Source organism: Orycteropus afer, unplaced genomic scaffold, assembly GCF_000298275.1.
Source record: "Orycteropus afer afer isolate SDZICR_OR568_19922 unplaced genomic scaffold, OryAfe1.0 scaffold00041, whole genome shotgun sequence".
In the NCBI taxonomy this organism is placed as follows: domain Eukaryota; kingdom Metazoa; phylum Chordata; class Mammalia; order Tubulidentata; family Orycteropodidae; genus Orycteropus; species Orycteropus afer.
In genome coordinates, this window is record NW_006921628.1 from 413,679 (window position 1) to 429,141 (window position 15,463).

At 40.4% G+C, this 15,463-nt stretch overlaps 1 protein-coding gene across 1 annotated transcript in view; it reads left to right on the forward strand.

Annotated features, from left to right (window-relative positions):
* The window catches only part of CACNA1D (calcium voltage-gated channel subunit alpha1 D), a 515,670-nt gene that overhangs the window by 329,589 nt on the left and 170,618 nt on the right, over positions 1-15,463 (forward strand). The window contains exon 8 of the mRNA XM_007937239.2: positions 3,924-4,027. Coding sequence (XP_007935430.1) covers positions 3,924-4,027 — 104 coding nt within the window. The remainder of the gene's footprint in view (positions 1-3,923; positions 4,028-15,463) is intronic.

Here is a 15,463-nt window from a genome sequence, read left to right on the forward strand (position 1 = left end):
TCTGTTTATATTCAATCAATGTTCTCAAGTTCATTTATGACAGTGCCCAAGCATGTCTGGGAAATGGCTGGTGGAGTCTTGAGAAGGGTCCCAATATGCATAAGATACACTTACGCACTTGGATGTGTTGTGGTTGGGATTATTAATTTGTGGCTAAAACCAAACCTATAGTGTTTTTATAAAGTGAGTTCCATAAAAATAATTAAACCATCATTTGATGTCCACAGAGGCAGCCAGGTGTAGTGCAGAGAAAGAGCATTAAGGCCTGATAGGGCTGATCGTGTGATTTTGGGTAGGTCACCAAACCTCTAGGCTTTAATTTTCTTATCTACAAGTTATAGAATTAGTCTAGATGATTTTTTTTCTTTTTCTTCCTCAAGTCAAAGGAAATGTTTTTAAGTGTAGGAAATCAGTTAAAATATTACTGGTTTCAGGAGAGAGCTATTCATATACCACTTGTGGCCTCTTACTTTAGCACCAAGCTGTCTTCTCAGTGAACTCTAACTGGAAGTACTCACGGGCAGGCTGGCATTCTGCTTCCTTCAAGCCAGCTGGGGAATTCCTCTATAGTTAATCAGCCAAGGGCTTGCCTTTCTGTGCCTTTCTCTTATTCTGTGCTCAAGGGAACTACAAGCAATATACCAATTTTCCTGTAGTGTTATCAGTAATTACGGGAAAATAAAACCCCGTAGATTGGCCTTTGAGACAAGAATGTGCATTCCAGCCTTTAAAATGAAGAAAAACTGAAACTAAGTAGAATATTATTTTCTGGGAACTAGGTATCACCACATGATGGCTTTGATATAAATATTAAAAAGTTAATCTAAATTGAAATGTTTCGGCTCATGCCAGTTTCTCCATGTAATAAAGACCATGCAGACAAAATCCCAAACAGAGTCTCTTGTTTTCATGTAGGAATTTTTTTGGAACTCTTTGTCAGTTCTGATGTTTCCCTCCATATGTGGTAAAGTCTGAGAAATGTTGTTGTTGTTGTTACGTCCTGTCGGGACAGGCCTGACTCATAGTGACCCCTCCTTGGGTTTCCGAGGCAGTATCACTATGGAAGTAGATTGTCCAACCTTCCTTCTGAGGAGCGGCTGGTGGGTTTGAACCGCCAGCCTTCTGGTTAGTAGTCAAGTGCCTTAGGCACTATGCTACTAGAGCTCCTTAAGAAATACTAGACTCTGAAAAGAGACTGGGTTGAGAAGGTTTAGTTGGGAGAAAGACTGGCCCTTAAAGCTTAAGCTTTGTTTCTCTTCCCCTTCTCTGTAGAGATGAACAAAGTCTCTCTCCTGTGGCTTTTGTTTAGCTCTAGCCTCTCCCTGCTATCACTACTCCTCTCCCCCAGCTGTCATTCAGGTGATACTTTTGATTGGAGCAAAAGTGAGTGTGCTGAACAACTACTACTAAGCAATTAAAAGCTTTTTTGAAGAAAGAAAAGAAATTTTTCCTTCTCAAATGGCACAGAAAGCTGCTACTACAGCCATTCTCCAGAATAGGAGACTGAGGTCAGCTCAGAGGCACCAGATGGCTTGGCCAACAAACTTTACCAGAGTTGGAGAGCAGTGAGATTTCACAGTGGGAGCCCTGGATGTGCTCATCCTTCCCTCACCCCCGATAAGCACTCTCTCCCCATACATCCCTCTTCGAACAGAAAAGAAAACAGGCCCACAGAGGTCTCTGTCACAGCTCTTGGCTCAAGGCCAGGCTCTGACCACTACACCAGGCTGCCAGCTTCTTCTCCACACATGGGTTTTTAAATAAGTTTAGTGGTGTAGTTGCTTGGAAGAATTACCCTCTGCCTTCCTGCTCAAATTCGTTTATCCAACTTAATTAGATCAACAATTGCAGCCACAGCCCTGGCTCATTCATTACTCTAATTGCCGATGTAAGATGTGCAGAGTGATATGAGTTCTATTAAGCACATCAGTTTTCATGTGGCCAAACAGGTGTTTCATAAGGGATTTAATGCCCTGTCCCTAGACTTCAGCAACAGATGTTAGATATTTTTTTTTTTTTCAATGTTCTCTTTTCCTGTTTGGCTGCTGCATGAAGCAAACATAATGAAATGCACAAAGCTTATTCTGAAAAGTTAAAACTAGATAATATGCAGGAAAGCACCTGCTGAAGGGCAGGGCTTTGGAAGGGGCTGAGGGCTCACACCTTCAAGGCAGGAGTGATGACTCTGCCAGACTGTATGTAGTTCTTGTTGACTGAAGATCTTGGGTGTTTTGGGAGAGTCAGGCCTGGGGTCATCCATTCTATCCCCTGACTGGCCTTTAACACCCCCCTCCTTAACACTGACTTATGCTACTGAAACTTCCATTCAGCTATAAACCTTAAAGTACCTGTTAGCTCTAGCATGAAATCTGCTCATGGCCTGACCTCTCCTGGGAAGGTCTGTGAGGAAGGCCAGGTCTGACTGCTGCTTGAACCTGTCTCAGAAATATGAGCCCTGAGTTCCTCTGGCCAGGCCCTCTGTCATCTCTAATCCAAATCAGCTCACAGCTGGAGCCAGTGCTCCCAGGTTGAGTCAGCTAAATAAAGCAAGGTGTGGGGGATAAGGATGGCTTTCCTTTTCCAGAGTCCTTCCTATGGCTACAGTTAGGGAAAATCCATTTCCAAAAGCACCTCTAAATATGTGTCAGCTATTTGACCTCTGAAAATTTTCTTTTTATGTTAATTTAGCTGTGGATGCACTCAGTGATTGCAGATAATCCAGATTTCAGATGGTTAGGATCCTTGGATAGGTTGGCTTCCAGTGAAAGGTTTATTATTTTAGGAGTTGTTTTTTTTTTTTTTTTCTTTTTTTCAAGAAAAGAATTTATAGAGTCAAATATTGCCAGTTTGTCTCTATAATTAAGACTTTTCCACTGTCACAAATTGTAAAAGCAGAAAAAGTACTAACAACTTGGGCAGAATGGAAAATAGGTTCCCCCACCACCACTACACACACCATGATCTTTCCTGAAAATCACTTATCAAGACAGTTTCCAGTTAGAGCAGGATCCCAACCTATTTCCCAACCTATGGCCCAAAGCTACTATATTTGGGGTGTGTGTGTGTGTGTGTGTGTGTGTATGTGTTGGGAATGTGTAATTGAATGTGTGTTGGCTACTGTTGTCTCTGGTTTGAATCTAAGTAAATGTTTAATTAAATGTATAGAATACTGTCTCTAATGTGACACTCTCTCCTTATTAGATTCTTTTATTAACCCACTCCTATGAGACCATCTTATTTCTTACAGATGAATGATGCTATGGGATTTGAATTGCCCTGGGTGTATTTTGTCAGTCTCGTCATCTTTGGGTCATTTTTCGTACTAAATCTTGTACTTGGTGTATTGAGCGGGTAAGCTACACCTCTTTCATCTTGAAAGCAGAGTCCTGAGGACAGTTGCCAAGACCACACAGGCTTTGCTAGATGGGGCCCGCCGAGTGGGTGCCAAATGCTTTCCGTGTCCTCTGGGATGCTTTTTTTCTGCTGAGGCTTCCTAAATCAAGCTGTTTTCTGGACCCTCACCAGCCTTCAAGAGAGAAAGCTATAGAAAGCTTATTGACCAGAAATTAATCGGCTTTGTGGCATGGGATTTAAATACTTTCCATTGCTTGCCCTTTTGTCTGTCCTAAAATGAGATACATTTATAATTGCTCTATTGGTCTGGATCCAAATATAATGCAGATTAATTGGTACAAATTGGTAGCTAAATGAGCTGGTCTGGTCTGGCTTTTGGAAGGACAGATTGGTAGATTTCAGCTGCAGAACTTTGCTTATTTGAAGAATAAAATGAAATGACCTAGGTTTAGTCCTCGTCCTAGGAGTACTAACCTTCAGCCAAAGCACTGATTGGTCTGGCAGCTGCAACTGGGGCTCTGCTCTTTAATAAATGGATAACTGATAACTGATTTCCTTACATTTTACAGGTAAATGATGCGATAGGATGGGAATGGCCATGGGTGTATTTTGTTAGTCTGATCATCCTTGGCTCATTTTTCGTCCTTAACCTGGTTCTTGGTGTTCTTAGTGGGTAAGCAGTTGGATCCGTGTTGCACATTCTCCTGCTGCCACGTGTGAGGTGGCTCTGCGTGTCTCTTAGCTGCCCCCTGACAGCTTCTCTGCATGCATTTGGACTCTGATGTCCCCTCAGTGTGTTGCTTTTGGATTGAACTGTGATTCCTTCTGCCTGTATCTGTCTGTGAGATTCTGTGTTTCTGATGCTTGCCAAACACTACTGATTAAACGAAAATGTTTCCCCGAAGCCAGTCATATTAGTATGAGAATGTATAGAGGTGGATTTTAAGTGAGTAAAAGGAAGGCCCAGTCTTCCCTCAGGAAGAGGCCTTTGTCTTTTGTGGTTTTGTTTCCCTTCATGTATAACCTAGCCGTTTTAAGTCACTCATAAATATTTCCAGTGGTGTTCCAGATTTTACTGTGAAGGAGAAACAAGCCTAGATTAGTATATAAATACTAAGCAATTTCAAACTCTTACAACCCCTCAAATTAGGATCATTTATTAGTTTGGTAGATGGTAGTATCATTGAGAATTTTCTAATTCAGTTTTAATCTTAGAATCTTTCTTTAATGCAGAATGACAATCAACTCTTGAGCATATATTTCCTGTGACCTTATCATGGTTCTTGCCTTGACATTTTTTGAATTTCATTGATGGTATTTTGGCCCACCTCATCTCTGTGGACCGACCCTCCATAAAGAGGGTTCAGCGGAGACCGGCTGAAGAAGGAGATTCAGTGTGTTGCTGTGTACCTGACTGTAGTTGGAAATGCCATTTCAGAGCCCTTAGGGCAGCTCTGCATCCTCCTCATCTCTTAAACACCCAAGAAAGGAAGGTACCCCATGAATGGAGCTAGAGGGCTTCTAGAAGCAGCTCTGTTGTTGTTGTTGTTGTTGTTATGTGCCGTCGAGTCGGACCCGACTCATAGCGACCCCTCCTTGGGTTTCCGAGGCAGTATCACTACGGAAGTAGGATTGCCCAACCTTCCTTCCGAGGAGTGGCTGGTGGGTTTGAACCGCCAGCCTTCTGGTTAGCAGGCAAGTGTCTTAGCCACTATGCTACCAGAGCTCCTGAAGCAGCTCTAGCATACCACTATTGCCAGGAGTGTGGGCAGGAAGGGAATGCACCTGTAAGCTGGCCCAGAGGAACCTTTGTTAGTGCACTGACTCAAGATATCCTTAGGAGGTGCTTGTTGATTGACTTGATTCCAAATGAATTTGTCTACCCCTCACTCTATCTTACTCTCTTTGAGTTTGTACCGCACGGAAGTACTGTCTTCATGTTTGCTAAGTGAGTCATTGGTGACACTTTTATCCCATTTTTCTGAACACTGCCTGTTCTAGGACAGAAGGCAGGGCTAGTGATCCATCTCTGATTCTTTTCTTCTTCATCTTCCCTCAGGTCTATCAGGGTTTGACAGATTTTGAGTGTGGTTTGTTTTACCACATGGATGCCTACTGCCAGATGAAGCCCCTGTCTTGAAAAGGCCTAGGAGCCAGCACTCTCCAATGAGTGGCAGGGCTGGGGCTGAGATGGTGTGACAGACAACACACCTCACCTCCCTGCCAATGCTGCCTCCTTCCAATAACTGGCTTTCAAAGCTGCCTGTTCTTTTACTTAAAATGTTAAAATTACCTTCCTCTTAATGAGCCTCTGTGGCCTTAGGTTAGTGTTGGATGGAATTTATTCCTGGAGAAACAACATTGTGTATGATTTCGCCACAGGAATTGCCCATACAAGGTTAACAGCAATTCTGTTGTGAATTCCTTGGCACCCCATGTCTCCCAACCCAACTAAACTGACCGAGGCCATGGAAACCACGAATTTAAACAGTGCCAGCGACAGCCTTATCTTTCAGCTTCCCCACGCTGGAATCATCACCCCAGCATGATGAAGAAGAGGTAGGAGCCAGATCATGTGGTGCTTAAAAAAAAAAGGAAAAAAGATAGATGGGAAGAGGGGTTCCTCATTAGAGTGATAGGGGTTAAATATGCAACATCATGGGGGTACCCAAAGCTGGAGGATTTAAAAAAGGCATACACCGTCAAGGAACAACCAGTTTAATGAAATAGTTTTTGGGAAAATAATTCAATTACTAAGTAATTTTAAAGCATTATTTTTAATATTAAAACAAAATTAGATCCCTTATGAAGAAGAATACAAATGTCACATAGATTTAAAACAAAACAAAGCAAACACAAGGCTTTCCAGTCATTTTCAACATTAGTTAGCATTGTGCCCCACTCTTGGAGCTGCACACTCACTCTTTTCCACCAGTAAGTCCATTTCAGTAGGAAATGCTGAAGAGGTACTTTGCGTAAAGTCAGAACCACGTCTGCAAAGCAGAGCCTCTCAGCCATGTTCATTAATTTGGCCAACATTTCCTGAGTTCCTGTTGAGTGCCTGGCTCTGGGCATGAGACCAAGGATGCCAAGATGTCTAAGACATGGATAGAGGCTTTGTGCTCAGGTATTCTTTGTCTGGTGGGGGGAACCATTGTTGGAGCAGTATGGTATGGCAAACACAAAGCCACGAATCTCTGAGCGGGCCCTTGAGAGGTGAGGAGGCGCCTATCAGAGGAAGTTGGGGGCCTGGCATACCTCTTCCTTCCCTAACAATTCCCTTCCCTTCTTGGTCCTGCTATTCCCCCAAAGCAACAACAACAAAAAAATCAAAAGACAGGTTGTTTGATTTGTTTTCTTGTTAAAACAAATTAAAAAATAACTTCTGAAAATCTTGCAGTCCTTCCCCATTTTTTCAGGGAACTGCAAAGTCAGAAGGGCATAAATGTTCAAAGAAAGATGAGTATGTTGCATAGCCCCTGGGGGACCATCAGACTAGCACAAACATAATCCCAGAAGTACTGAGTTAAAATGCTCTCTTCCATTTTAGAAACTGAAACCAAGACCATGTTGTAGCCTTCTAATGAATAAACCTTAGGTGATGCTGTGTGTCCTTAACTCTGTTAACCTAGCATATTTGTTTATGCTTTCTAGACCCTTCCTTTTTCATATGGCCATGCCATCCTGTGGTAGTCTGGAACTGTCTCTGATCTGCACATTTGACTTGGTGTTTATACATTTTTAGAGCAGTGTAAGACTGATGAGTTAGGAATTTTTTGGTTTTGTAGTAGACCCTTATTTTCTCAAGGTGAGTATGAATGAAGTTTATGCTCTATATGCCTTGAGTAGTCAAGCGTGAACATAATGAACCCTTTTATCTCTGATGATAGTGAAAAGTGTTCAGTGAGAGGAGCTGAGAATGTCTAACTAGTGTTGTAATTTTTCACTGAGTTGTCACTGAGGAGATGATCCCATATGTCCAGGAATCAGAAAGAATGTCTTGTCATCTCATGCTGGCTTTTTAGAAGCTTGGTGATTTTCCTCTTTTAAAATTGTTCATTTACTTCCCTGTGCCTTTTGAGGTTTTTGTCAGTAAATAGACAAAATAAGAGAACATGTTGGTTTATTATTTTTGAATCACAGCTAGATTCCCAGGGGTGAGAAGACCGTCATGGGAGGTGGGCTGGCTGAATCTGTGCCTGCCACTTCACTTTCAGGATCCCCTGGCACCAGCCACACCCTGGCAGTGGTGTCCAGTCTCCTGAAGCAGAGGACTCCCTAAGTTTCTTGGATGTGCTTCAGACCCTTGAGCAGGGATGGGGAGATTGGAAAGGTCCTAGAAGACCTGAGTTTCACTTCTGCCAGTGTCACATTAACTCTGGGACTTCACTTAATCACCCTGAACCTCAGTTTCCTTCTTCTTGAAACAAGAATAGTTCTGTCATGCCATCTCCTTCACGGGGTGGTTTGCTTCAGATCATCTAATGAATATGGAAGTGCTTAAAAAAATACATGTATAAAGGGTTTTATGCTTTTAACATATCCTTGTCTTAAATCTATAGGCCTCCCTCAGTGCTCTTCCTGCGTAAAGTGGGAACAGGTGGGGGTGTTTGGAAATCCCGAAGTGTAGCAACTTCTGAATTTCCCAGGAATTAACCTAGAGAAAGTTGATGCATACATCATTGGAACTGTACTCTGTGCTTTGGAAGGTGTGGAAGTTCTTTGTCAGCTGCAGAGTATTACACAGTTCTAAATCATTGCTGTTGAAATTATATGTGACAGTATTTTTTGTACAAATGGAGAACAGCATCCTGTAACACAGAGGTTAAGGACACTATCTTTAGAGTTGGATAACCAGGACTTGAATCTCTGCTCTAGTTTTTGCCAGTTATGAGAGTTTGGGCAAATTAATTACCTTTTGAACCTTAACTTTCCTCACCTGTGAAATGGAGCTGATACTAATACCAGTCCTATGGAGCTGTGTGAGGATTCAGTGAGCTGGAGAATGTAGAATGCTGTGGTCACTGTTGTTACAATGGCTCAAGTCAGAGTATATAAAATGGAGTTTGATGCAAGGAAACAAAATCTCATCACTTTAGTCCTTTTAAACTAACAATAATTGGCCAAAGAATACCTGAATTAGTGAAAAGTAAGAGATACTTAGTATTTTTAAATGTTTTATTACACACACATATGTAATGACACAAGTTGATAATTACTGAAGGATATTAGTACATAAATTATCTTCTAGGCTTTCTTTAAAGAATAATTAAAATAATTTAGTTATGGATTCAAAGGTTTGGTTTTGCCAAATTGTATGAGAGATTATTTGAAGTAGGCCTTGCATGTTGTTAGAAGATACATGTTCTTAGTGAACCAACTTTTATGCTATAAAATTGAAAGTAAACCCAATCCATGGCTATAAATTCAGAATCATTCACCTCCGAATTCATTTGTTTTCTCTCTGTCCCAGTAACTTCCAGATTGCCCAGGTCACAGATGTCTTTTTAAATCATGATCATGAAACCAATTTGATATTACTAGAGGTCTGTTTATTTTAACCCTAGAAGTTTTGAAAGAACATGAATGAAATGAAACATTATAGAAAACAAGGCCATTTCCACACCTGTTCATCTTTGTGCATCTCACTGTTGGTAGCCTATCTGCACCTTGCTCCGGGTTCATCAAAACCAGGGCCTAGAAAAAGACAACAGGTATGGCTGCTTTTATAAAAACTTTGGGAAATTCTAGTATAGAGAGAGGGGAAAAGGAAAGTGGTGATGGTGATGGTGAGACTTACACGTCTGTGCTTCATTGGAATTTCAAAGATTGGAATCAGGTTTGTGGCATCATAATTGGCACCCTGCTTCATCTGAATCCTCACCATTATGAGCCATGGTAAATCAGAAGTTGTCTATGATTTCCTCTCCTTGAATGTTGGCCCAGTGGGCAAGATACAACAGTTAGATGGTTGTGAAGTATCTTAGATCTTGTGAGTATTATGAATATTTTCACAATATTGTGAATATTTTCTAAGTGTCAGTATGCTCTCTGGAAAGAGGAATTCTTATCAGTTATTCATGACTGGGATTAGATTTCTCTCTCATTCAGTGCCTTACCAGCATCTGTGGATAGATAATGAACAACAGAATTTTATCTTATACATACCCACAGCGGTGGAGTCAATTTTGACTCATAGTGCCCCCATAGGACAGAGTAGAACTCCCCCATAGGGTTTCTAAGGCTATAATATTTACGGAAGCAGACTGCCTCATTTTTCTCCTATGGACTGGCTGGTGGATTTGAACTGCTGACCTTTTGGTTAGCAGCCAAATGCTTTAACCACAGTGCCACCAGAGCTCCTTTTTCTTATACATACACACTGTCATATCGGCATCTTAGAAAAGAGTTCAATTGCTTCAAAAATTAAAAGAAATATTGTTGAGGTCATAGGATAACCAGTGTTGTTTGTTAATACTCTATCACAGAATAAATCTGCTGAGTTAATGAGTTAATTCCATATCTTGACCAACAGAATTTTTGGCAAATGGCTTGGAAGACATAGAGAAATCTAGTCTGAAAACGAAAGTCGAGGGCTTTTTGTAGATTGTTCTTATGATTAAGAAGAAAATATTTTCCTGTGTGTAATTAGTGATGATCTAACCACCAGAATGCCAGATAGACATACTTAATGATCACTTGTAGCCAAACATTTGCTCACATTTAGCTGGGTTTGTATTCGGTCTGTCTAGGCTAATACATGAAAGATCTGTTCATAAAAAAACCCCAAAACCAAGCCCACTGCCATTGAGTTGATTAGGACTTATAGTGACCCTATGGACAGGGTAGAACTGCCTCATAGGGTTTCCAAGGCTGTAAATTTTTATGGAAGCAGACTGCCTTATCTTTCTCTGTGGAGTGGCTGATGGATTCAAACTGCCAACTTTTTGGTTCTCAGCTGAATACCTTAACCACTGCACCACCAGAGTGCCACACAATTGGTGTGTCATTTTCTCAAAGTTCGAAGTAGTGTTTTACATGGAGTTGAAAAGTGAGGTCAGGGTGCTGGAAAGACCTAAGATACTTTAGTAACCTCATGTAGTTTGGCTTTAGTAGAGCAAGAAATTAAACCCTAATCTGGCTTTCATTGGGAGACTGTTAAATTTCCTTTTACTAATAAACAGCCAAACTAAACATTTATATATGCTTTTAAATGCCGAACTTTCTTGTTGCAGAGTTAAAAGACTATCTGGGGTAGCTGACAGCTGGATCCTGGTCCTATTGCTACCACAGTACCTGTAGTGCATAGTCTGGTAGCCACACCTGACATTAACAAGTGAGTGGTAACCTCTCTGCTGCTGGCTCCCAGCTACTGTTTCCATAGAAATGGCTGTCCAGATCAGTGGAAACAAGGTAAGTGAAAGTTTTCGCTGATCCTTGTTTCCATCAAGCTGACGTCTGTTTCCCTGGCAACAGCAGTGGACAGCAGCCAGGCACTAGCAACAATTCAGGAGAGTTCTCTCATTTGTCAGCTGTGGCTATCATCTGTTCCCGACCAATTTCTTTTTTTTAGAGCATAGCAAAGACCACTCAGGATCCAAGAGGGACATCTGGCCACATGTGCCCTCATGCGTGTCCATTTGCCGATGGAGGGCTATGTGTTGAGCAGACTGCTTGGTCAGCAGTCTCTCTTTCACCTGTTCACTGGTTTGTCAATGTGCGATTTATTTTTTATTTTCTTGTGAAAATAAAAAGGTGAAGGTTTACAGAGCAGTTTGCATTTTCATCTAACAGTTCATATACATTTTGTTTTGTTACATTGATTGCATTCCTGACAATGTAACAGCTCTCTTCCTGCTTCCTCCTTGTGTTTATCGTTTCCCTTTGCCCTTTCCTGTCCCTTTCTGCCTTATGAGCTTTATCCCTGGGCACTTGCTGCCCTTTTGATTTCATATGGTTGATTGTTCTAATGAGTGTTATTGTTCACCTATAGGTCTGTCTATCATTTGGCTGAAAGTTGAGCCATGGGGGTGAGTGCAGTTCCAGGCTTAAAGGGTGACTAAGGGCCGTAGTCTTGGGGGTCAGTGTGCAATTTAGGAGAAAGGGAGAGGTTGTTGAGGGCATTAGTGTTGCAGGGCAGGGTATTGAGTCTGTTGATCCCAAATCCTGGGGGAAGAGAATTCATTACAGTGTTTTAGTGCACAGACCTACCTCTTTATAAAGCTGCTGACACCTTAATGGTCAAAATTAAAGCCATAATTTTCCTTTGTTCTCAATTTCAGTTGTTGGCGTTAACAATTGTAGTCATTTCTAAAATGAAAAGAACATTTAAACATTTAATAATTTAACTTACTGTGAGAAACAAATTGACGACTTCCTCTAAGATGCTACTGTCACCCTTATGTCAGTCATTATTTATTTTTTTCGTTTCTATGTGATACTCTTTTATAGTAGAGATCACATATTGGTATAGCAGGGAAGCTTGGTGTATAAAGATCAGTGTGTCTATAGTCCAGGGAACTTCTTTATTAAAGTTCAACAGCTGTTCCTTTGCTGGATTTTCATGTTGATATTTCTTCAGATATTAAAATGTGTACCGGAGATATAAATATCCCCCTCTCTATACAAGAAAGAATTGGTAGGCCCCACAGAGCAAAGGAGAACCGTCATTATTGCCCTGCTGTGTGAGGTGGGAGCACATGGGAGGAGGTACAGAATGAGTTGTTGGGTACTTTCTTGCTTAAAACCCTTCAAGATGTTTTCTTCCTTTCTTTCTTTCTTTTCTTTTTAAGATATTTTCTCTGAAAACATAATTCTGAGACTCAGAGCTTTATCTCTGAGAATAGAATGAAGATATGGGTCCACGATGTTAAGAGAATTTAGATTGGCTTTGTAACAAGAGCTAGAGATTGTGGATTCTCTGTCTTTGGAGAACTTTGCAAATGGTTTTGTTCCTCAGCTCTCTGGATAGCGCAACTATGCTTGACCTGGGCTGACACCCAAATACTTCTGCACCATCTGATTGGGTTCAATATAGAACACTAATAAGAGAAAACTCAGCTAGATGCTTCCTTAGACTCTTGAGAAAGAATGATAATTCATTTAATGAATGTTTTTTTGAGTGTCTACACAGTACAAGTATTTGTGAACTATGGTACTAGGCACTGGGATTTCAGTGGTGAGGCAAAACAGACAAAGCTTTTTTATGTAGCGGGAGAGACAAAGGCTATGATTACACATTTTTATAGACACTTTGAAGGAAAGGTATATGGTGTGTTTAACAGGCACAAATCACATCTAGGGGTGAGGGGAAGCATTTCTGGAGGGCATGAAAAATGGATGACTCGCCATCCAGGCAAGATGAGAGATGAGACACTAAGGGAGAGCATCCTAGTCAAAGGAGAAACTCATGGAAAAGGCTTGAAATAAGAAGGAGTAGAGGACATCGAGGAATAAAGCTAGAATGGCAGGAACCTCAGGAGCTGGGAGAACAGGGTACAGCGAGATCAGCAGAACCCAGATCACAAAGGGCCTTGTAGACCCTGTTGTGGATTTTGGTCATTAATTGAAAGGGAAGGGAAGCCAAAGGAGCTCCGGTAGCACAGTGGTTAAGCACTTGGCTGCTAACTAGAAGGTTGGTAGTTCGAACCCACCCAGCTGCTCCATTGAAGAGAGATCTGGCTATCTGCTCCCATGAAGATTATAGCCTAGAAAACAATATGAAGCAGTCTTACTCTGTCACATTGGGTCACTGTGAATCAAAATCAACTTGACCCCTAGCAACAACAATAATGGAAGCCACTGATGAATTTGAAGCAGAAGGTGATAAGATTTAAATCTGTATTTTATAAAAATTATCTTGTGTACTAATATCTACAACTTACCTTGAAATGCATCAGAAAATAAGACAAATTGGGGAATGGATAGATATGGGATAGTAGATGTCAACTATACAAAATAAAAAAAATAATAAATTAATAAAAATAATTACAGGGTATAATGGGGACAATAATGTGGTAGGAATGTAGGTGTTCATCATCTAATTCTTTATACTTTTATGAATGTTTGAATTTTTCTTAATTCAAACAAGCAAGTGTTGGAAAACTCTACATATAAAAATCACTCTGGACAGATACAAGGCTAGATCTGCAGGGAGACCTATTATAACCCATTTCCAGCCACAAAATGATAATAGTGCCAGACTAGACCTTTCAAATGAAAAATTATAAAACTGGACAAAATATGTAAAACAACTATTTTGAGAAAATGGAAATAGGCAGAACAGGCCTCAGGCCCCTAAGAGAAGGGAAACACATGAGGTAAGCCGGCAATTGTCCTGGTTTTCTGCCTGGAGACGCTTTTAAAATTGTGGCACGAGAGGCTGAGCACAGCAGGCTTTCTGCTGAGGAAGCAAAGAGCAGAGTTCAGGGCTGCTGAGACAGCTAAAAATTCCAGAGCAGAGTATTGGAGAGAGGTGTGCAGAGAAGGGCCTCCAGAAATATGCATAGGAGACCTCTTAAATCTTTGACCATATATTAAGCTGCCTAGGTGCCAGGTAAGACTTAAGGCCTGGTGAAGAACAGCTACTGAAAACCTATGAGCTGCCAGAAGTCTCACAACTGGGAGGTTTAGGGGTTCTTCCCACTTGGTGTGGATTGACCTTGAATATATTGGGCATTCCATTGAGATCTCAGAAAAGCCAAGCCTTAGGGTGCTAGTGTAGCCCTAAAATAAGAATTACTCTAGATTTGCCCTAAGGAAGCTTGAAAACAAGCTTCAAAAGGATCAGGTAAAAAGCCAATTAATTAAACACATGCCAGAATAAAATTCAACACTCTTCAAAGGAAGACACCAAAATCTTTTCCCAGATGCTTCCCCACATGATGAAAAATTATAAGATAGGAAAATATATGATTCGTGATCATTGGGAAAGAGTCAGTAGAAATGAATCAAAAGATGACAGAGATGTTGCAGTTAGCAAAGACTTTAAATTACTTTTATATACTTGTTCATGGATTTAAAGGAAAAGATGGACATAATAAAAGAGCAGGTGGTAAATCTTAGTAGAGAAATGAAAATAATCCAATATCTGAACAAAAACTAAGTAGCTAGTTAGAGACTACAGAAAGAAGAGGGTCAGTGAAGATTCACTGATCTCTAGGACAATAATGAGCAGTCTGTTATACATGAAATTGGAGTCCACAAATGTGAGGAAAGAGGTAATTGGGGAAGAAAAATATTTAAGAAATTGTGACTGAAAATGTTGCATATGTCATGAAAACTATAAATCCACAGATCAAAGAAGTTCAGCAAATCCCAAGCAGTATAAACATAAAACCACACATGGGCACATCAAATTAAGATTGCTTTAAATCAAAGATAAGAGAATATTTTAAAAGAAATAAAGGGGGAAAAAGACATATTACATTGCAGAGAAAATAATAAGAATTTCCACTGACTGATTTTCAGAAATAGTGTAAGCTGTAAGATAATGGAAAGTCATCTTTAAAGAGCTTAAAGGGAAGGGGGGACCTAGAATTCTGTAATCTCTGAAAATACTCTTCAAAAATTAAAGTGAAATAAAGAAAGTTTCAGATAAAAGCCAAGAAAATTTGTCACCACAAATCTGTACTACATGATGATGCTGAATGTTCACTTAATCTGGTGTGGACGTTTTATTATGGGCCATAAAGGTTTTGTTTTCTTTTCCATCTTCTTTTAGAAGTGACATATCTCTTTACAAAAGCAGGAAAAATATTTTTCACTGTAATCATCCTTTCAAGGATTGTAAAATACATTGTTTTTTCCTGCCTCCTACAACATTTATATACATTTCCAGATTTACCTGTGAAGTATTTGTAAAACCAGTCCAGGACTTGAGACCCTGTGTTACTTTCCAGTTTGACTATGATTTGCCAGCTATTGTGCCCAAGGCCCTCATGAAAGGCAGAATGGCCACCACTTTTTGGTGTATAAATACCCAATCTGCATATGTAAAGGGCAATTTCCTAAGCTTACAGCCAAACTTTAAACTCTCAGTGGGCTTCTGGTTTCCAAGCTTTACAAATGAACATTAAAATAGAATTAAAACAGATCTGGAAAAAAAAAA